General features: G+C 42.3%; 1 protein-coding gene across 1 annotated transcript in view; it reads right to left on the reverse strand.

Annotated features, from left to right (window-relative positions):
* Window positions 1–22523, reverse strand: part of DNAH6 (dynein axonemal heavy chain 6) — a 364598-nt gene that overhangs the window by 258167 nt on the left and 83908 nt on the right. Inside the window, 10 exon segments of the mRNA XM_054986586.1 lie at window positions 1040–1207; window positions 1333–1470; window positions 6878–7039; window positions 9922–10077; window positions 10163–10288; window positions 13052–13165; window positions 19152–19316; window positions 20714–20909; window positions 21353–21449; window positions 22289–22469. Coding sequence (XP_054842561.1) covers window positions 1040–1207; window positions 1333–1470; window positions 6878–7039; window positions 9922–10077; window positions 10163–10288; window positions 13052–13165; window positions 19152–19316; window positions 20714–20909; window positions 21353–21449; window positions 22289–22469 — 1503 coding nt within the window.

The following is a 22523-nucleotide window of genomic DNA, read 5'->3' on the forward strand; positions in this document are numbered from 1 at the left end:
AATCTAAGCCTATTGAAATCAATGGGCCTAGACTGGAGTAACTCTTCTTAGGATTGCACTGTAAGTTGTACAACTGTGTTTTATCATGTATTGTATTCCTACGAAAAGTTATTTTTTAAAAAAGCAATTGTTGAAGACTCTGGCATGAAACAGATATTGGTTAAACAAAAAATCTTGCCCTTTGACTGGAAAAAACTTTGCATCAAAAACAACAAGAAACTTCCTTATTGCTTAACAATAATAATAATAACTGTGCTTATATACCACTCTTCTAGACAGATTAGTGCTTCACCCAGAGCAATGAACAAGTTAGTATTATTATTATCCCCACAATACAGCTGGGGAGCTGGTGCTGAGAAGAGAGGCTTATCCAAAACCACCTGCTGAGCTTCATGGCAGCAGTGGGGTTTGAACCAGTAGAGTGCTGATTTGCAGCAGAATCACTTAACCACTGTGCTACAGCAGCTTAGATAGGAGCCAGCAGAACGGGGGGGGGGGGGTGGATCTAGAAAAACCTTCAGAGATGGTGAGAAAAACAAGCATCACACTACAGCTGAACTTCAAGCATTTAACTGAAAACTATCATTGGCTGTTATTGTCTATAGATGCAGAGCAGCACACTGAAATCTTTTGCACTGGAAAAAAGTGAAAACCAGTTAAACCGTATGCTAGAAATGACTACAATAACTGCATTAGGACTGTATCCCCTTGATGCCATTCAGCCAGTTCCGAGTTCCAAGCTGAGTTTCAGCTCCAGCAATCAGTCAACACATTACCTAGCTAATGTTCTGCAAGCAGCAGCAGCTATATGAGCTCTCACCCTTTGAAATGGGGGGGGGAGGTTTGATTCTGTCCCTTAACCACTTCCCCTGAAGCATAGGAACCCTTTCCCCACTCCCGGTCCAAAAACTGAAATGGCTCTTTCATGTTAGCCAGATGGAATGAGAAAATCTTGCTCCCAGTCCTTACAAAGGGCTTGCTCACCCTGCGGAAGATCCCCCAAGACCCCCTTTTGAGTAAACCTGTCTTAAAAAGGTACCTCAGCAATCAGAGCATAGTTTGGAACCATCATGGAAAATGGCCTGAAGAGAGCTTTTAGATTATCAGGTAACTCTGTCCGTCCAGCATAGCCAGGATTCATTGTAATAAATGCTGCACAAGTCATAACCAGTTTTATCTCACGTCCTTCAAACATAAACCGAGAAAACTGTTGGAAAGAAATAAGGAGCAAAGTTATTTTAAAATTAAAAATTCAGTGTTTAATAAAAAGAATAGTGAAGAAATTAAGGATATGAAGCAGATCTTCTATTACTCCCAAAGTATGGATATTACCTTTGCAGCTTTAGCATTCCTAATAGTAATCAACTGTTGAGCAATCACAGAGAGAACTTCAATGTCAATTCGGTTAAATTCATCAAAGCAACACCACGCTCCAGACTGTGCCAAGCCACTGAAGAAACGCCCCATCATCTGAAACAATAACATTTAAAATAATAATAATAAAGAAAAAAAGTTAAAAAAATAAGCCTCGTATACAATAGAGATAAACATAGGACAATAGTGAAAAATCTATACATGTATCCCTAAAAGATTTCCAAATATCTAAAAATAGGTCCCTCTGGACTTATCATCTATATGCCACACGTCCTCCTCCATTTGTTCCTCCTGCAATTTCTGCAGTTATTATTATTATTATTATTATTAAAATTTCACACAGCACAATAAATAAATAAATTTCACGTTATCATTGATTGGCCTTACTGAGCTGATACAAGTTTCTACCAGAGACCTAAGTAGCGGCCAGGTATCAGTGTAAAATGTTCCAAGTAACGCCGTCTTTTGCAGTTCTGTGGGTGTTATATCAGAAAGCTGCAGATTTTCCATACAAGTTGTGAAGTTTTCGAAATAGTTCCCAGCGCCAAGGTGACAATAGGGACTACTGTTGTATTCTTCATCCATAGTCGGGTGGTTTCTATTGCCAGATCTCTGTATTTAATCATTTTTTCTTGTTCTTTTTCTTCAACTCTGGCATCCCCCGGAATTGCAATGTCAATATCCAAACTTTCAAATTTTTTCCACAGCTGTTATGTCTGGTGTATTATGTTCAAGGTGTTGATCAGTTTGTATTCTAATATCCCATAAATCTTTCAGTTATTCATTTTCTAGCATCTTTTCCACCTGATGTTCCCATGAATTCTTTGATACAGGCAGATTATACTTTTTACTCAATGACCAATGAATTAGCTTTGCAACCCTGTCATGTCTAGCTTTGTAATCCATCTGTGCAATTTTGCTGCATTGACAAATAAGGTGGGACACAGTTTGATCTTTTTTCCTGGCAAAGTCGACGTTTTGGATTTTCACTGATTTTCTGCAATGCTTGTTCTTGTGCTGCAAAGATCAGACCTTCAGCTTCTTTCTTGATTCAACCAACTTCAACCATGCCCAAGTTAGGCTGTTGTCACTTTTTCCTTCAATATTTTTTAGATGTTGCCCATGTAAGGGTTTGGTCTTTCAGCCATTTAATCTCTTCTCAAACTGTTTCTTCTTGTATTCAGCCTTTGTTTCGGTTGTTTTTAATATGTTCTCTGTATCCACAGCTTGAAGTAATTTTTCTGTACTTCTACTGATGTAATCATTCAGGCCTCTCTTTTCTTCTTCTACTACCTGATGTACTTGTAACAATCCTCTTCCACTAATTTTTCGTGGTAAATATAACCTATCCACATCATTTTTGGGGTGTAAAGAGTGATGCATGTTCATTAGTTTTTGCATTTTTTTATCCAATTTTTCTAAATTGCTTTGAGTTCAATCTATTATTCCAGCTGGATATCTCATCACTGGAATCACCCATGTATTTATGGCTTGGTTGTATTTCCACCATTTAATTTTGACTTCAGAATTTTTCGTACTCTCTTGATACATTCTTTCAGAGTCGTTTCTTTTACTTTCACATGCAAGATGTTATCTCATTCTAATATTCCCAGATATTTATAATTTTCATTATTTGATAATGATTTCATAATGTCACCATTTTCAAGTTCTATTCCGTCAATATTTTTTTACTTTTCCACGTTGCATGGGGAGTACTGCACATTTGTCTAAGACAAATTTCATTTGAATATCATCACTGTACATTTTCACAATATTAAGAAATTATTCAAGTTCAGTAGGACTCTTTGCATACAATTTCAAATCATCTGTGTACAGGAGATGGTTTATTTCCCCAGCCTGATCAGAAATATAATAGCTCATTTTCATTTTCTTTAGGACCATTGTCAAGGGGATTAATGAGATGTTGAATAATAAAGGCAACAAGGAATCCCCTTGAAATATATCTGTTTTGATACAAACTTCCCAATTTCTTCACCATAGACCATTAGCATGGTTTTCCATTTTTGCATAGTTTCCTTAAGGAACAGCTTGATGTTTTCGCTAATTCCAAAACTTTCCAGGCAGGTATTATACTCAACTGTGTGGTAATGAATCAAATGCTTTTTTGTAGTCAATCCATGCCACATTCAAATTCATTTTTCTTCTTGATTTTTTCAGTACCATTTTGTCAATTAGCAGTTGATCTTTAGTGTCTCTTGACTTTTTAAAATTGCCTTTCTGCTCAACAGGGTACATATTGTTCTCCATTAAATCATCATATACTGATGTCGCTAATATCCTTGTGAAAAGTTTGAATGTTGTTGGAAGGCATTATTATTGTTGTTGTTGTTGAATTTATAGCTCACCCTCCCCAGAAGCGGGCTCTGGGCGGGTTACAGCAATAGATAAAAATACAAGAAAATAAAATAGTAAAATCACAATCTCAAAAAAATACATTTTAGTCAATCAAAATCTCAGCAGATACACATTCCAGTATCCCAGTATGGGACCCCAAGAGAACTATAGTGCCTAATGTCACAACAATATCAATTTGACCCATTTTCACATGCTAAATCAACATTATAGGCCACTTCAGATTTTAAAATTGGGAAGTGATCTGTGAGGCCCCGCCCTACCCGCCGCCTCCCCCTGGTCCGCCGTGCCCTTGGGCCTCGCTGGGGTGGTGGCAAAGGAGCTCCCTCGGCCTCAGACTGGGCAGAAGCAGCAGTTTCGCCACTGGCTTCTGCCTCCTACCAGCTGCCTGGAAAGCCTATGGCCGTTCCCTCTCTCTCTCGCTTCCTCACTCTGGCCGTGCTTGCTCTCCCCGCCAACTTCTCCTCCTCGGTGTCCTCGGGTTCCTCCCTTTTATGCCACCACCTTAACCAGCTTCCCACCTCCCTACCAATCCGCCACCGTGCTCTCTCTTCTCCCCGCCTCGTGCTCTGCTGTCTGCCCCGTCACTGGTGCTTTCCCCTGTCCATTCCCACATTCTTTCCCCCGCCCGCCTGCCTCCTCCAGCCTTCTCCCTTTCCAGCTCCCTGCCAATCCCCTTTCCTCCTCCCCGGCCCGGGCCAGCCTCGTCACACTGGGGAGCCCTCCCAACCATCCGCCCCCCAATCAGGCCCGGCGCTGCTCGGTGCTCCTGCCTCCCTTCTGCTGCCCACGTCTGCGCCCTCCCCCTTCCCGGCGTGGGCCTCGCGCGCCCGGTCGCCATGCCCCCGGTCAGCCGCCCACCCAGCGAGGGCCTCCCTGGGCTTTCCTGGCCCACCGCCGCTGGCGTCACTGGGAGTGTCAGCCCCGGGCCTGTCAGAACGGGCCGTGGCGGCCGCGGCCGCAGCGGCACGGCATTCTCTGGCCCCGCTGCTTCCTCCGGCCTGCGCCGCGCCTGGGCGTTGCTCCGCCGCCACGCCTGTCGGCATTCTTTCGACCCGGCCCTCCCCGGGCCTTGAGGTGAGTGGGGGGGTCTGGCGAGTGGGGGACGTCGGTGGGGCCTGGCCCGGGGCTGGGGAAGGGCCTGGTCGGGCCCAGTCCAGGGCAGGAGGGTCCTGTTCCGGACATAATCTTTTCTATGGAAGGCTTGGACAGATAGATGGATTTTTACTTTGGAACAATTGATAGGTTATGATGATAAGCTCTTGTCAGTTTCTCAGCTGAAGTCTAGATATAATGATTTGTCAACTTTTGCTGAATGGCTATACTTACAAAGACAACTTTCATTGGTCTCCAAGTATGGTCCTGCAGTACTGTGTTTGGGTCTCCCCACTTTTGGAAACCCTAATTGAATCTATGTAAAAAATGAAACCTACAATATTTGTTTATAAATATGTGATGTAAGTTCATAAATAGCATATGGAGAATCTAATGGAATATGACGTTAGATCACCCAATTTTGTCAAAGCAATGATATAAGGTCTTAAATACTATACCTGTCACTTCTATGGATTTTAAGCTGTGACTGATTCAGTGAAAATTATGTTTAGGGTATGCTGGACACCACAGCACCTTTATAATAAAAGACTAAGTACAGTGTCTAATTGCTGGCGCTGTAGTTTGCTAGACATGTCTCTTAAGCATATGCTCCGACTGTGTCCAGTTGTTTGACCTCTTAGGGAAGATGTTGTTACTCATATTAATTTTGTATTAGAATACCCATTGATCTTGGAAGATGTTTACATATTTTTAAATTAACTACCTGTATCCTGGAATCTAATTGATGGTCAGTGAAAATGGACCCTCCATGCACTTACTGTAGCTAAAAGTCTTATATTACAACATTGGAGAGACAAATGTCCACCTCCCATAAGTCAATGGATCTGAAACAATAACCGTCTCAGTCTTGTCTCTCCAATTAGATATAGCATGAGGTAACAAGCACTTAAGATACTGAATAAAATGTACAGTTATCCCACAAGAAGGTTATATGTCCTCTGCTTCCTTGTGGATGATAGTATGATGTCTGAGCCAAATTGTAAAATGTTTGACTCTAAAACAAATAGAGAAACATCAATTTCTGCACAGCTGTGCTGTAGTGCAAATTTTGCAAAACATAAAAAGCCATCACAACTTAGACAAAAGATTAGTTTTACCCTAGTATAATCTTTCTTTCAGCACCAGTGGGAAAAGCCACTGCACAATCACAAAACAACCCATCTCCACATCATCTGCTCTCAGAACTGGCCTACACATGTAGCTGAATGAGGTGGCAGAATACCAAGGTGTTAGATGGAATTGTATGGTGTCAGGGATTTTTTGAGTGCACTCGAATAAGAAACTCTCTGCAAGTAGAAAAACTAGCATATTAGAAACAAAAATTGTAACAACCCACTCCCTGTTTTATAGTTACAGGGTGATTTATGTAGAGAGGTTTTAACCTTTAGACCTGCAGTCTGAAGTGGAACAATATATTCTACTGCCTCATTCTGCTGCATGCACAGGCCAGATCATAGTTCTTAATTAGCTGAGATTGTGAATATCTTGCAAAATGAACCCTCATCCTGCTAATAGGCATCAATGACCACATTCTCCATAAACTTGCCTACCACTTTTCTGAACAGTATTCCTACTGGATTATGTTCTCTCACTCCTTGCTGTCTGCCAGCCCAAAATACGGCATCCAAGGGTCAATTCTGTATTGCGTATGAATAAAAAATACCACCTTTGGAAGGGGCTGTGGCTCAGTGGAAGAGCTTCTGCTTTGCTTGCAGAAGGTCGCAGGTTCAATTCCCAGCAATTCCAGTTAAAAAGGACCATGCAGTAGGTGATGTGAAACACCTCTACCTGAGACCTGGAGAGCATCTGCCAGTCTGAGTAGATAATATTGACCTTGATGGGCCAATGTTCTAATTCAGCATAAAGTAGCTTTGTGTGTGTTCATGTGACTTTCAAGTCACGTGTCTTTCAAATCACAAACATTAGTCCCGTTCACATTGATCAATATATAATGTTACTGACTAAGAACTATTCACATACAGTTAGTGTGTAACAATATATTTTGCCACTGCACCTTATAATCCAAGCCATCTGAACAGTTGAACACAACACATTGAATGGCAAGGGCTTTTGCCAGGTCTTTAGTTGTTTCCGTTTTGCCAGTGCCAGCAGGTCCAGCTGGGGCTCCACCAAGGTCCAGCTGCAGTGCTCCCATGAGGCAGAGGTAGCAACGATCCTGATGAGAATTAAGATGTTATTTATCTTTAGAAAACTACATTTATGTCCTTGGGTGCTGAATACCAATAAGGAATATAAGAGAATCGCAACAGCACAATATTTTAGTGTTATCTTAATGCGAGTGCATTCTGTGTCTAGACACTAATAACTGTATTACGCATGACTGAGATTACTGTCAACAAGGCTCAGCTATCAGCAACAGAGTTTACTGAATGACCCTGCCATAAGTGCAAGAAGAAACAGATGCTGCCCTCTTTGAACAGATTGGTAGAGTATCCAGACATCAGAACCTTGTAATTATGGGTGACTTCAACTTCCTTGATGTGTGCTGGGAGACAGGCTCAGCAAAGCGTCATGAATCACACAATTTCCTGACCTGCCTGGCCGATAACTTCTTTTTTCAAAAGGTGGAGGAAGCTACAAGGGGCTCGGCCATACTAGACTTGATATTAACCAACAGGGAAGAATTGGTAGATGAGATGAAGTTGGTGGTGGGGACCTTAGGGGGAAATGACCATGTCCTCCTTGAATTCCAGTTGCTGTGGGGAGCCAAGGAAGTTCATAGCCAGACTCGTAGGTTAGATTTTCATAGGGCCAACTTCGATGAACTCAGAGGCTTGATGAGAGTCATTCCGTGGGGGAGTGTGCTGGAAGGGAAAGGAGCGAGTGAAGGGTGGGCCCTTCTCAAACACGAGCTTTTGCAAGCTCAAGCCCTCACAATCCCAGATTTATTTTCGCGCCAGAATGTCAACAGACCCAAAGGGCAGGAAGTTTCCCTATAATTGGTAGTACCCATTTTTGAATAGTCACTTCTGCCAATTGCTACCTTTGTGTGAACACCTGTATGGATCTCTAATAAAATTACTTCAACTGGAACACCTGTGTGTTAACTGTGAAGAGCTTGAGGGACCTAACTGCCAGGAACTGACACCAACAGATCTTGTCAGACCAACCTGGTTTCCTTCTTTGATCGAGTGACCAGCTTACTGTATCGTGGAAACTCGACGTGATTTACTTGGATTTCAGTAAAGCTTTTGATAAGGTTCCCCATGTCATTCTAATGGGTAAACTGGAAGACTGTGGACTGGATTATAGGACAATTTGATGGATAGGGAACTGGTTAGACGACCGCACTCAAAGAGTGGTGGTCAATGGCGTTTCATCAGATTGGTGGGAGGTGTCCACTGGGGTACCGCAGGGCTCGGTTTTGGGCCCGGTACTTTTCAATACTTTTACCAATGATCTGTTTGAAGGGGTCAACGGGCTACTCATTAAATTTGCTGATGATACCAAATTGGGAGGAGTGACAAATACCCAAGAAAATAGAGTTAAAATTCAACAAGACGTGAAGAGGAGATTGAAGGAGGACATGATTGCTCTCTTTAAGTATTTGAAAGGCTGTCATTTGGAGGAGGGCAAGGAGGTGTTTCAGTCGGCAGCAGAGGATAGCACTCGAAGCAACGGGCTTAAATTACATGCAGAAAGGTACCAGCTGGATATTAGGAAAAACTTTTTCACGGTCAGAGTAGTTCAAAGGTGGAATCTGCTGCCTAGGGAGGTGGTGAGCTCCCCTTCACCAGCAGTTTTCAAGAGGAGGCTGGATGAATATTTGTCAGGGATGCTTTAGGCTCATCCTGCATTGGGCAGGGGGTTGGACTAGAAGGTCTGTATGGCGCCTTCCAACTCTGTGATTCTGTGAACAATGAATAGACAGTGGTGAAAGCCTTGGAATAATAGGAAGTATTACCCTATGGGTTTCTATCAAGTTGTATTTAGACAAAAAATTAAATAAATCTGAAAAATCAAATGATAAAAATGAGGGACAGATTAATTTTTTGCTGAATGCCCTCCCCTCACCAAAGTCCTGTAAGAGTGACAAGGCATTTGATGAAATGTGAGACTAAATGGAAGAATTTTGTACGGATAATCAGTCTTGCATCATACATAATTCATACACTATGTAAGAACAGTCAGTTCCTCAATGTGCGTGGCTGGAGAAATAAGCTAGCTGATCAAGGTTTTACAAATATTCATCTTCTAGTTAAGAGTATTTGCCCCCACTACTATAGTGGCATTTTAACTAGATCCTGGACTCCTGCCTGCCAAAGTGCTTACCAGGGTAAATTGAATATATCCCAAATACTCAACATGGAAGAATGAGTTATTGGGAGTTCTAAAATTCAAGCTACATGGCAAGATGAAAAAAGTAAGCACTGGGCAAAAAGCAGGCACTGAGACGCCAGAGCCTCTCTAAGAGAAAGCAACTTAAGTACACATATGCAGTTTCTGCAGAACATAATTTAAACAGCTCAAGATTCATAAAAACTAAGCAACAACACAGTAACACAAGTTGGAGCCACGAGGGAGTGAATTCAGCAAAGAATTTCAAATGCTAAGGATTGTTAAAATAATGATTCAGCATGAGATAGCTAAGTCGGATTCAGAACCAGGTTTGCATTATTTAGAAATGAGGTGCAAACAGATAACGTTTTTCAGAGAGTTGAAGATGGTCATATACCATTCTCTTCTTCAGTCCCAGTATCATCTCTGGATTTGGAAGTTTTGTGGTGATTCAAAAATCAGAAAAATAGCCTTGAATAGAGATCACAGTGTGACAACAACAAAAATCAGACCATCCTCGAAGACTCTTGAAAATGACTTTTGATCTCTATTCTTGGGCAAAAGAAATTTTGAACACAGGAATTCTAAACACTTCATGTTGCCTATTCATAAGTTTTGGAACATGTTTTTATGAAAACAGTTATTTTTAAAAGCAAAATTATGTAGAAATGATCAACTTTACTCATTACCAATTTATATTGAAAGCCTAAGCTTCTTATATTTTCAAGTACATGCATGGAGACAAAAGGAAAGTCTTACTGTAAGTGGGGTAATCACTAATCTAGGGCATGCCCCCAAATATTCGTAGCCATAGGTGTACTGGGATAAAGCCATTCTAGCCACACAGTTGTCCAGATCAAGGTCCCAATAGTACCGCAATTGTCTTTGCCAATCAAAGTTGTCCACAGAGTCCACCTTTACAAATAATAGAAGTTTATTAGACCTTTATTTTTTTGATAATGGTAAATATATAAATATAATGTGAATAATTTTAGTGTACCTTTTGTTGTACAAGTTCAGTAACAATATCTCTTGCATGTACATCAATTGTTATAAGAGCTGTTATGATATTTCTGTGAAGTTTTGGAAGGTTGCCACGGACTAGTGAAGCCAATGCATTTAATCTCTATGAAATTAGAATAAATAAAGCAAACAAATTTTTATTTAAAGTATTTAGACACCACCAGTGTTGAATCCCACAAATAATCCACGGGGCAGCTTACAATAAAATTTTAATACTTATCCTCCAGCCCCTCACCTATTCTTAGATTAGTTGTATTTCCAACCAACAGCAACTACATAAAAAACTAGATGCAGAGGTAACCCAGGACGCCCCATTGTCTCAGGAAGAGACACTATCACGGTAGGAGTCTCAGGATACATGGACTCTATCCTCAGGCCCTATGCCACCAGCACACCCAGCCATTTACGGGACACCACTGACTTCCTCAGGAAAATACAGTCCATTGACAACCTACCCGATGACACCATCCTAGCAACCATGGATGTGGAGGCTTTATACACCAATATCCCACATGCAGATGGACTGCTAGCCATAGGGAATACTATCCCGGACAAAACCACAGCACACCTCGCCACTGAACTTTGTCACTTCGTACTCACTCACAATTACTTCGAATTTGGTGACAACTTATATCTACAGATTAATGGCACAGCCATGGGCACACGCATGGCACCACAATATGCTAATATATTCATGGTGGACTTGGAACAACGCGTCCTCAGCTCCCATCCACTGGAACCACTACTATACTTAAGATTCCTGGATGACATCATCATTTGGACCCATAGGAAGGAAGCTCTTGAGAGATTTCATCAGGACTTCAATAACTTTCACCCTACTATCAACCTAAGCCTGGACCACTCTACACAACAGGTACACTTCCTGGACACCACTGTACAACTACATAATGGACAGATAAATACCACCTTATACCGGAAACCCACCGACTGATACTCATATCTACATGCCTCCAGCTACCACCCTAAACATACCACTCGGTCTATTGTCTACAGCCAAGCCTTACGTTACAACCGTATCTGCTCCAATGCTCTCGACTGAGACTCACACTTAAGAGATTTACAACAAGCATTTTTGGGACTACAGTACCCACCAAATGAAGTGAAGAAACAAATCAACAGGGCCAGACTAGTACCCAGAAACAGTCTGCTCCAGGACAAACCTAAAGGAACTAACAACAGAACTCCACTGGTTGTCACCTATAGCTCCCAGCTCAAACCCATCCAACGTATCATCAGTGAGCTACAACCCATCCTGGAAAATGATACCTCTCTCTCAGAAGCCCTGGGTGGAAGACCTTTCCTTGCCTACAGACAGCCCCCCAACCTTAAACGACTTCTCACTCACAACCATGAATCGGCCAGCAGAGTCACCAGCACAGGTACCAGGCCCTGCAACAGACCCAGATGCCAGCTCTGCTCCTATATCTACCTAGGGAATACAATTACAGGACCCAATGGCATCAACTACACTGTCTCTGGCTCTTACAGCTGCTCATCCTCCAATCTGATATATGCCCTCATGTGCCAACAATGTCCTTCTGCTCTGTACATTGGACAAACCAGCCAACCTCTACGCAAAAGAATAAATGGACACAAATCTGACATTAGAAATGGAAACGTCCAGAAACCAGTGGGAGAACACTTCAATCTACCAGGACATTCCATCAAAGACTTAAAGGTCGCTGTAGTTCAACAGAAACCTTTCAAAAACAAAATCCAACGGGAGGCTGCTGAACTGGAATTCATATGCAAATGTGACTCTGTCAAGCTGGGACTGAATAGAGACTATGAATGGTTATCACATTATCACAGGTAACAGATTTCCTTTACAGAGGCGGGGTCTGGGGGAGCTCAGTGGCACCTGGCGTGGGCTTTTGGGGACCACAGATCTCTTTGTCAGATGCATCTGGCAGGGAGAGCTGTGGTTATCGAAGGCTCATACTGCATTGGAATTGGATGGTCTAGCTGTTTGGCTGCTACAAACTAACAGGGCAAACTCCTTTGAAGCCAACTGATCCACACACTAAAAGGAGATGTTTACATATACTAGCAAAGGAATGTTTTGGTTGCACCCTCCCCTTTCCCCCCCTAATTGCCTCTTCTCTCTCCTCCCCTTCTCCTCCCTCCTCTTCTATATTTGACCAGTCTCTGTATCATGCATCTAATGAAGAGAACTTGATTCTCGAAAGCTTATGCTACAATAAAATTGGTTAGTCTTAAAGGTGCTACTGGACTCTTTTTGATTTTCCATAAAAAACTGTATGCAATGTATTCGTTTCACTAGTGGAAGCACATACTTCTAGCAGGAGGAGCTGTCTCGGATGCAAGAAGAGCAGCCTTTTGTATTAGGGGAAGGTTCCTTTCATCAGACGAAAATAGTTCTGCTAGCAGAACAGATGCACAGGACTCAACTTGTTGTCTGGGTTAAGTTATAATTTATTTGCATTCATCAAGTCCGGACACTGGTTGAAGATTTTCACTACCTCCAGGAGAGAGAGAGCTAAGTATTATCTGAAAACAGCTCAAATCTGAGAACAATGGAGCTCTGAAGAAACATTCCTCTCCTCAGGGTGGTTCAGACAGAACTGAGGAAAGGAAATCACTTCTCCCTTACAGCCTGTGACCGTTTAGGCAGGAAAACGGGCTCTCACATGCACTGGGAGAGGCAGCCCCTACTGGAGCTTTAGAGCAGCTAGAGGAACTTTCTCCCCAGCAGGCCTGTGCATGTGCAGTCCAAAGACAAAGATGAACAAGATACTACCTGATGGATTATTATTTTAAAAAGACTATGCCAAGAATAACACATAATCATTTCTTTTAAAAATGGAAAGGTATAAATACTCACATCAAAGTTCTCAGTTTCAAACTCCACCAAAGCTTCTAAATGATCAAGATCCTCTCCTTCTAAACAGTGGGTTAGATCACGGCACCACATGAGCTGAGAAATGGTTAGCACAACCTGTGGAAAGAAAACGTAGCAAAAAAACAGGGTTGCACTTACCTGTAACTGTTGTTCATTGAGGTCTTCAGTGCAGGCACACATGCAGGCCTGTCGATTTTGGAGGTTTTATAGCTAAAAATACCACCAAGGGGCGCTCCCACCTCCCATTGCGCCAACGCGGCCGTTTTCCTGCCAAAACGGCCCCTTTAGGAGGCGGGGCGCCCCGTGCTACCCTCAGTCCTCTTTTGCTGCCATACTCTCAAGGAAGTATAAGAGCCTTAGCAGGGAAGGAGGGAGGGTATGTGTGCCTGCATAGAAGACCTCAATGAACAATAGTTACATGTAAATGCGACCCTGTATTTCATCTTCGGTCTTCTGTGCAGTTCCACATGGGAATTTACCAAGCTATTTACCTGGTGGTGGAGCTTGTTTTCTTTTACAAGATCGACTGGAGCACCGCTGTACCTACTGCTGCTTCCTTTCTATCAAGGACGTCCAAAGCGTAGTGCTTGACAAACGTGTCTGGTGATGACCACATCACTGCCCTGCAGATGTCTTCAATGGATACACCTCTGAGCAGGGCCGTCAAAGATGCCTGTGACCTGGTGGAGTGTGCGTGCACTTCTAAAGGACAAGGTAGGTTAGCATTCTTGTAAGAGAGTCTTATAGCCTGTACCATCCACCTTGCTAAGGTTTGAGCACTGGCCTTTTCCCCTTTATTGGGGCCAGCAAAGCAAATAAAAAGTTGGGTGTACACACTAAACGATTTGGTACGATCCAAATAAAACAGTATCACCCTTCTGATGTCTGGAGTACGTAGGGCCTTTTCTGCCTTATTAGATTGGTGATGAAAAAAAACTGGTAAGATGATCTCCTGAGACACATGGCATTTTGAAGCAACTTTTAGCAAAAAATCCAATTTAGTCCTCAAAACCACCTTTTCTGAGCAGACCTTCAGGAAAGGGGGTTCAATCTCAACGCTGCCAGCTCACTCACCCTCCTGGCTGACGTGACAGCCACCAGCAACACAACCTTCATGGATAGAACCTCCAGATGGCAGGTTGCCAGAGACTCAAAGGGTTTTGTGATTAATTTTGTCAGTACCAACTGTAACAACCATTGAGGGATTACACGTTTGGCAGCTGGGAACATGTTACATAATCCCTTTAGAAACATCTTAGAGGCAAAATGGGAAAAGACTGTCTTATTGTCTATTGGCAGGTGAAAGTCCGATATGGCTGCCAAATATACTTCAATGAATTTGATAGGCCTTTCTTCTTAAGTTCTAATAAAAATTCTAGAACGTTAGACAGAGCACAGTCAGTGGCGTTCAATTTTCTTTCTTCTGTCCATGACCTGAATTTCTCCCATTTCGACTCATAGGACTGTCTGGTGGACAACCGTCTGGCGTTCAAGATAACCTGTGCTACTCACTCGGAGAAAGACCCTTCAGTGGAAAACCTGGTTCCTTGGGAAAGCGGTAAAACTGGTTCACTAATCTCATTAGTCCATGGAACCAGGGATGCCTGGGCCAGAACCAAGCTATCAGAATCGCTCCTGATCCCTCTGTTTGGATTTTGCTTATGACCCTGGCTAATAAGGGAATAGGCAGGAATGCGTAATGGAAGCATTCTGACTATGAGAGCTGGAACTCATCTCCCAAGGAGCCATAACCTTGACCTCCCCTTGAGCAGAAAAGGTCTGCCTTCCAGTTTTCCCGTGTAGCAAATAGATCGACATCAGGGAAAGCTCATTGCTGGAAGACAGTCTATATATGTGTCTTTTATCGACAACTCATGGGGATTGTTTTACAACCTGCTGAGACAGTATGCTAAGACGTTTTCCACCCCTGGTATATGTACTGTGCCAGGTGTACTCTGTTTTGTACCGCCCAGGTCCAAATCATAATGCCTTCCCTGCACAAGCTTCTGGACGTGGTTCCTCCCTGCTTGTTGATGTAAAACATCGCTGTGGAACTGTCTGTGAGTATTAATACAGATTTGTTTTTTATCACATCTTTTAGATCCAGTACCGCAAACCAGCAGCTGAGTGCTATCATTGACATGACAGTATGTAAAGGAGTCATGCGGAATTTACGCATGACAATGAACTTGTTTAGATTTCTCAAATTTAGGATCAGCCTATGCCATCCATCCTTCTTGTCTACTAGAAAAAAAATCTGTAGTAGAACCCCAACTTAGATTCCCCTTCTGGTAACTCTTGCAGTGTGCCCTTATCCAACAGCGTCTTAAGTTCTATTCTTAATTCAGGACACTTCTGAGAGTCTGGAAAGTTAGGAAGAGCCAGACCCAGGGAACTTTTGAACTCAACTTCATATTCAGGATAAACAATTTTCAACACCTAAACATCAGACGTAATATTATTGCAAGCTGAAAAGTAACTGTGAAGCCTTTCCCCAAAACAGGGTCCAGCCCTTGTTCTAGTTAGAATTGTTTAGAAGTGTGTGCCTGCTCCTTAAGAGTGTTGAAATTGAGACCCATGTCTCTGTCTCTGATTTTGTTTCCATCTGGAAAGTCTGCCTTGGGTGCTCTGAAACTGATTAGGATACGAGTACCCTTGGGAAGGTTGGATATGACCTTCCCCAGTAACTGGACTGTTGCCTATATTGGCTTTGTCCCCCTTGCTGGGTTGAAGGGAGAATTCCGTATGAACAGGCTGTGAGCTTGTCCTTGCGTTTCTGTGAAAGGTACTCATCCTTTTTTTCAAAAAAAAGCATCATTCCCTCAAAAGTAAGATCTTCCACCTTATTCCGTGTTTCTGTTGGTAATGCCGTCGCTCGCAGCCAAGCGTGTCATTTCAATACTACTGCTGAGGCCATCAATCTCGCCAAGGCTTCGGTAACATTGTGGCCAGCATTTATTTGGTGTCTGGCTAAACATATAGCTTCCTCCTGAAGGATCTTTATCAGGAGACTCTGATCTTCAGGTAGCTTGTCAAAGAAAGCTGACACCTTATTCCATAAACATAACTGGTAGGCACCCATCATCGCAGCGTAGTTAGCGATCTTAATATTTAACTCTGCAGATGAATAAACTTTCCGTCCCAAGACATCAAGCTTTTTGCCTTCTTTGTCGGACGGACAGAGGATCCCTGTCTCTGCTTAGACTGCAGTTCCTCCGTGACTAATGATGATGGTAGTGGATGAATAGATAGATAAAGACACGACTTGTCCTTCATCTTGTAGAGGCCTTCCGCTTTTTTCGTTGTGGCCAATGCTGGTTTCTGGTAGAGGGTGGTCATCGTGACCATGAACCGTTCAATTACCAGAAAAGCCATGCTAGAAGTAGATCCAGAGTACAAGTGCTGTAGGATCTTGTCCTTTGGTTTGGGTTCAGCCGATGACATGTCTATATCCAGCCCGTTAGCCATTCTAATTAATTGTTCTGTGAAGGAGTGGAAATCATCTGTGGGCGACACCTCTCCAAATTCTCACACAACCTCATCTGGTTAGGGTTCTGAACGCGGGATAGGACTACACCTTTCTTGGCTGGTCCTGTATCTGCCTCCGAGACTTGGAAAGCCATCTGAGAGTTGGAGAAATAATGTTGCTTTCTCAAGGGTGCCGGTGATGGCTTCCTGACTAGCTGTCAGAGTGTCAGTTTGCTTGTCAGTTCTCAAGCCAAAGTTACACCATGTTCTCGTGTTATAATCTGTAGTTGTTAAGAATTCTTCGCTCCCATGGATATGCGGCCTGGGCAGCACCTGGGCCTGAAGGGAGAGAACTAATCAACCCGTTCCGGCCGACCTTGACGTCCTCGCCTTCCCAGGCCTTCTAGACAGGACTAAGGGGGGAGGCTGGGAATGGGTGTTTGAAGTGTTGTTACTTTCATTTTGTGTATCATTCTCAACAAAGCTTTCGTTCAGCCAAGGCTTTCCTAATCCTTGGAATACGGACACTTGTATCCCGAGCACTGTCTTTCAATAAACCTTTCGGAATCAAGAAACTTTGTGCTTCTTGCAGAAGGGGGGAGATGAACTCTAGATAACTGGGATTCCATAGTCTGACACTAGCACATCAGTGTGATCGGCCTTCCCCAGCTCAGCCTCATAAGGTGAGTGACCAGAGAGGTACCATCTTTCTCTTTCATGGTAGTAGGAGTCTCCTCATGGGGATCTGCAAGAGGGTTGTCTCCTATGGGGAACCTCTCCCTCTTCCTCAGAAGATAAAATCAACCTCAATCTAGAATGCAGAGAAGAGGACCTAGAGTGTAAGGATGGTGTAGGAGGGCGCTCCACAAGTATCACCTCTTCTCCCAGCAGCTCTTGGCTTGGAGGTATTTTAGAAGTGTTTCATTTTCTAGGTCCGTTTCCTAGGTGGTTTGTCTCCATTTGTCTCCATGCCAGTCGTATCCGAGTGTTCCATTGTCGGACCCGGTGTTGAGATCAACTCCTTCGATTTCAAGCGGCGGACTGCCGTTGTTGGGTCCGAATGGGTCGGAGATTTCAGTTCTGATATCAAGGGTCGGGCCCAAGTTGGTTCCAAAAGTGCTGATATCTCTGGTGAGATGGATGGTGCTCGGCTCCATGATGCTTTCGACCCCGATGGGCTGGGTCTCAGAACCAAAGGTGGTCTTGGCATTGAGGGCAACATTGGGTCCGACAATTCAGCACCATCAGCTGCCACTGATTTTTTTTGCCTTGTGTATGGGTCCCGCCACTGCCATGGCCTTCTCCTACAATGCTACTTTAAGCCAACTGGCTCTCTCTGCACAGGCCTTCGTTGTGAAGCTCTGGCAGTGTTTGCAAGTTTGCATGTTGGGTCGTTCCTCAAGACACATTAAGTAGAGTGAGTGTCCATCTGTTTTTGTAATTTTAGTGTTGCATTTTACCCGCTTGAACAGAGCCATCTCCAACATTTTTTCAAATGCGACAAAGACAAACAAGAAAAGCAGCGAAACTACTTATCTCACACAAAGAAGCTAGAATCTCTCTACACGGCGATAAAAAAGGAACTGAGGGTAGCACAGGGCACCCCACCTCCTAAAGGGGCTGTTTCGGTGGGAAAATGGCGCAGGCACAATGGAGCGCCCCTGGTGGTATTTTTAGCTATAAAACCTCCAAAGTTGGCAGGCCTTGCATGTGCGCAGTCCCATATGGGACTGCACAGAAGACCAAAGATGAACAAACAGAGATGTCTCGTGTCTGATAAAGAAAGTATCTTTTGAATACAGTGTATTCTACTTATTTTATTTATTTATTTATTTTATTTGTAGTCCACTCTCCCTGCGTGTGAGCTCAGAGCAGATTCACAATACATAGATATAAATATAATAAAACAGTAAGCAATAGAACAGTTAAATTTAAAACAATCATATAATATCCATAAAACATACGAAGGTAGCCCACCTTGCACCCTAACATCAACATCCTTATGAACAACAGGGCAGGGCGGCAAACTCTAATAAATATAGGTTGGGGTACATACCCCCCACACACAGTGGGAGGGCCGGTTGGGTGACTCATCTGCCTCAGACCCATAAACTTAATCCACTGGGAATTTCTGCTGTACAAGTCCCACTGAATGAATAGTAGCAATGCAAGAGTACCATCCTCTTGTGCAGCTCCCATTCATTCATTGAGCATTGCACAGGAGCACCTCCTGGCCCTTGGTCTTTGCCATCTTTTGTTCAGTATAAACATCTGCTTCTAACAAGTATATAAGCTAAAAATGAAGAGGGCTGATTTGGGAAATTCCATTACTGGAAATGTAGGCCTGTTTAACTTGAAGCATACAATCATCAACACAGACACTCAGCAAGATTTATTAGATAGGGAAAACAAACAAACTTGAGTGCTTGTTAAACTCAAATAACCATCATTACTCTGCCAGCTTGAATCCCACTACTGCCATGAGCTCAGCAGGTGGCTTTGGGTAAGCCACTCTTCTAATAATAACTGACTTTGTTCACCACTCTGAGTGGGGCACTAATCTGTCTAGAAGAGAGTTATATAAGCACACTGTTGTTGTTGTTGTTGTTATTACCTGAGAGGGATGTCCGGCTACAACCCATTCTACTCTCTCTTTGGTCTGATAATCAGCAATGGCAGCTTTGCTCAGGCGTCTAAGGGAAGTGAACATTGCTTCTTCTACTTTGCCAAGCCATTCTTCAACATTTCCTCTGGCCTTAAGTCCTTTTCCTAAGCCGACCTAAAAAAAAAATCATTTAATATTTATACTACTCTTTATGTTCACAGGATGGCAGTGTATGTCTCCCTTAAAATTATTAATGGCACGATAAAAGCAACCAACCAGATTTTGCTATATATAAAAGTAAAGTAGGTAGCTCATGCTAACCACAAAGCAGTAAAATTATTCACACACAAGATATTATTACATACCCTGGGGATCCCTAGATATACATAAAAATGAATTTATAAATTAACCAAAAAGTGGGGGGAAACACCAACAATAGCCTGATGAGAAGTGAGTATGCTGCAGGAATCATAGAAAAATATGAACTTGTAAATCAACTGCCAGATGCAGGCAGATGGAAACCATTCTACAGTGTCTGCGTTGAGCCAGGAGATGCGCACTTAATCCCATTCCTTTGTCTTCTAGGCAGATGCTTCCCTTCCAGAGTGGTTGGTATGGCAAAAAGGTTTCCTTGCCAACCATCTGATGCTCAATGTCAGTGGTACCTGAAGAAGGGAGCTCTGACTCTTGAAAGTTTATACCTTGAAAATCTCTAAGGTGTCACTGGACCCAAATCCTACTGTTCTATTGCACACCAATATGGCTACCTACTTGAAACAAATCAGTTATGCATCACTGATGCATAAACAGACTGAACGAATCCTTGGGTGGCGATCCCTAAGAGAGAGGTTGGGGTACAATGAATTACTGCATTCCTGTGGTTTTCCTGGCCATGGAGAACATTTTCTCCCTTTTGTATCTGGCCCCACTGTATGGCTTTTGCTATCTACACTTGGGCCAGGAATTCACAATTAGGTCTAGTGAGGGATGAAGCAACTATCCATAAGTCTATTTTTAACATTCAGTTCTATTTCCAAAAGAGACCAAGAAACAGAAAGCAGGATGGAACAATGCACATGACAAGGCAGAGCTGCAAAAACAAATGCAGAGGTAGACAGCATGTTTATTATAATAAGTGAATGGTTGCCATTTGCTTGTAGAAAAAGAGAGTTGGAAGTGGGGAAAGTGCTGCAGTGATAGCAAAACCTGCCTTCCATCACTCACCATGGGTGGCTTGGAACCCACACACTTCACAGGGTGCACCATGTGTGTATATGCCCAGTGCAGCATTGCATATCCCCTCCCATACACAGAAGGAGCCTTTTGATTAGAAAATGCAATTTTCATGGTGCCCTAAGGGAATGAAGGGAAGATAAGAAGGAGACTCTTCCTGCCTCTTAGCAAACAACCTGCCTCCTATCATAAGGAGTACCGAGTGCTTGGAATCAGGATTGGGGCAAGCCAAATTATTTGCTCAGTACCACGAAGCAAGCTGAAGAGTGGTGGTGAAGGAATCCATCTCTAACCACTCACAGTCCATCATGAGAGACTACTATTTAACAGCTGCTTACCCGCTCCCCTTCAGGTGACAGCATTGCTAAAATATCATTGGTGAGAACCTTTTCTTCTCCTTCAGCTGGAGCCATAAAAGCAAACTCTAATTTAGAGATTGAATCAAAGCACTTCCTTAAATGAGGCTGAACAGCTTGAGGATTACGAGTCTGAGCCAAAATCTCCAAAAGTTCATCGTTGGATAAAAAGTAAAACCTGTTTGTAGACAATACTGAAAATGTTAAAAATGCAACTTAAAAAAATGTATTTTCAAAAGCTTACTTATAAAGTATATTTCACATAGAACAAAAAAGAATTTGGGGCAGAAAGCCTACTCTGTTCTAAAATAAACTATTTTCATTTATGTGAGTGGAGCATATTCTTAAACAAACGTAAGACTGGAGACTAAATGAGCATTTAAATTGTACAATATCTCCAACAAGGATAACTTAAAACCAAAAACTTAGAAACAAGATCTAGCTAAAGTTAAATGTTTTTAAGTCCTCATTCACTGGAGAGCAATGCTTAACTATTCCACTAAAATCAATTGGACTACAAAATGTTCAGCTCTTGACTAGATCATATTCTTCATTATAACAGTAAGCCATAGTGTTCAAACTTTATCATCTTGCTACTGAGTCCTGAGTCGTATCACTTACCTGGGGAAGATGACTCTCTTGGACTCCAAATATGCCTCTAGGCATTTCTGAATTTGATCAAGAAGAGCATTGTTATTCTGGAAGGTCTCTAACAGGCCTGTGTCAGAGAAGCAGCATTTAATAAACTTGCACAGTGAAAGTAAAAAAGATGTTTGTGAGCATGTGTGTGCATGTGCGCTGAAGTGATAAAGAAGGAAATGCTTTATAAAATAATGTTTTATAATACAGAACAGCTTCAGATTTGATACACTTTAACTCAATTTTTTTTAATCAAATTAGACTATAAATGTATAAATTCAGTAGGCACACAGTATCCATAGCCAAGTGCCTTGAAAACTTGCTGGGTGACCTTGGGATAATTATGCACTCTTAGCCTAACTTTCCTCACAGCATTGTTGCAAATAAATAAATGAATAAATAAATAAATGAATAAATGAATGAATAAATAAATGAACGAACGAATGATGTGGCTAACAACACAGTGGTCATGTGTAGCTCTAACTCATGCAGAACATGGGTGAATTATTGGGATCATTTATTGGTTTGTAGAAGCAGTTACCAGAAAGGAAAAATATATAGTGAGAGGAAAGGATGAGAGAAAATAGGGTAAAACAGAAACTGAAGACTACAGAAAACAATCAGATCGGTATCAATCAAAATACAGGAAGAAAATTGTAGGAGTCTGAGAAGACTTGTTGTGTGTATATTTTTAAAAAGATAAAGCAAGATCACATTCCCAATAATCTGTCTACATGTATGAAAGAGTGACAGTTGAAAAATCACTGCAATAGATTAATGAATGTGACAGACAAGAAATGGTGGCATGGCCTTTTAAAAATGATGGCACAGTATGTCTTGCCTGCAGTTTTCAAACATTACATACAAGAATCTTATTTTATTATGGTCTGAAGGTTGCTACTTTAGATATGTTAATACCAGGCTGAGTAGCTGCTCGGAGGGCATTCGGCAGACGATTAACTTTTCTCATAACTTCCTTCCAGGATTTGTCCACTTGCAGGAACATCTTTGCTTCTGCTGGCAGCTGTCTCTGAATGTCAGGAGCACTGAAAATACTTTCCAAGTAGAGCCAGTTTCTCTGACATGTCAGCCATTCATCCTGCAAAACAAAAAAAAATACTTTTAAACAGACTTTTAAACTAAAAAACAGTCT

This window comes from Eublepharis macularius, chromosome 8 (genome assembly GCF_028583425.1).
Source record: "Eublepharis macularius isolate TG4126 chromosome 8, MPM_Emac_v1.0, whole genome shotgun sequence".
Classification (NCBI taxonomy): domain Eukaryota; kingdom Metazoa; phylum Chordata; class Lepidosauria; order Squamata; family Eublepharidae; genus Eublepharis; species Eublepharis macularius.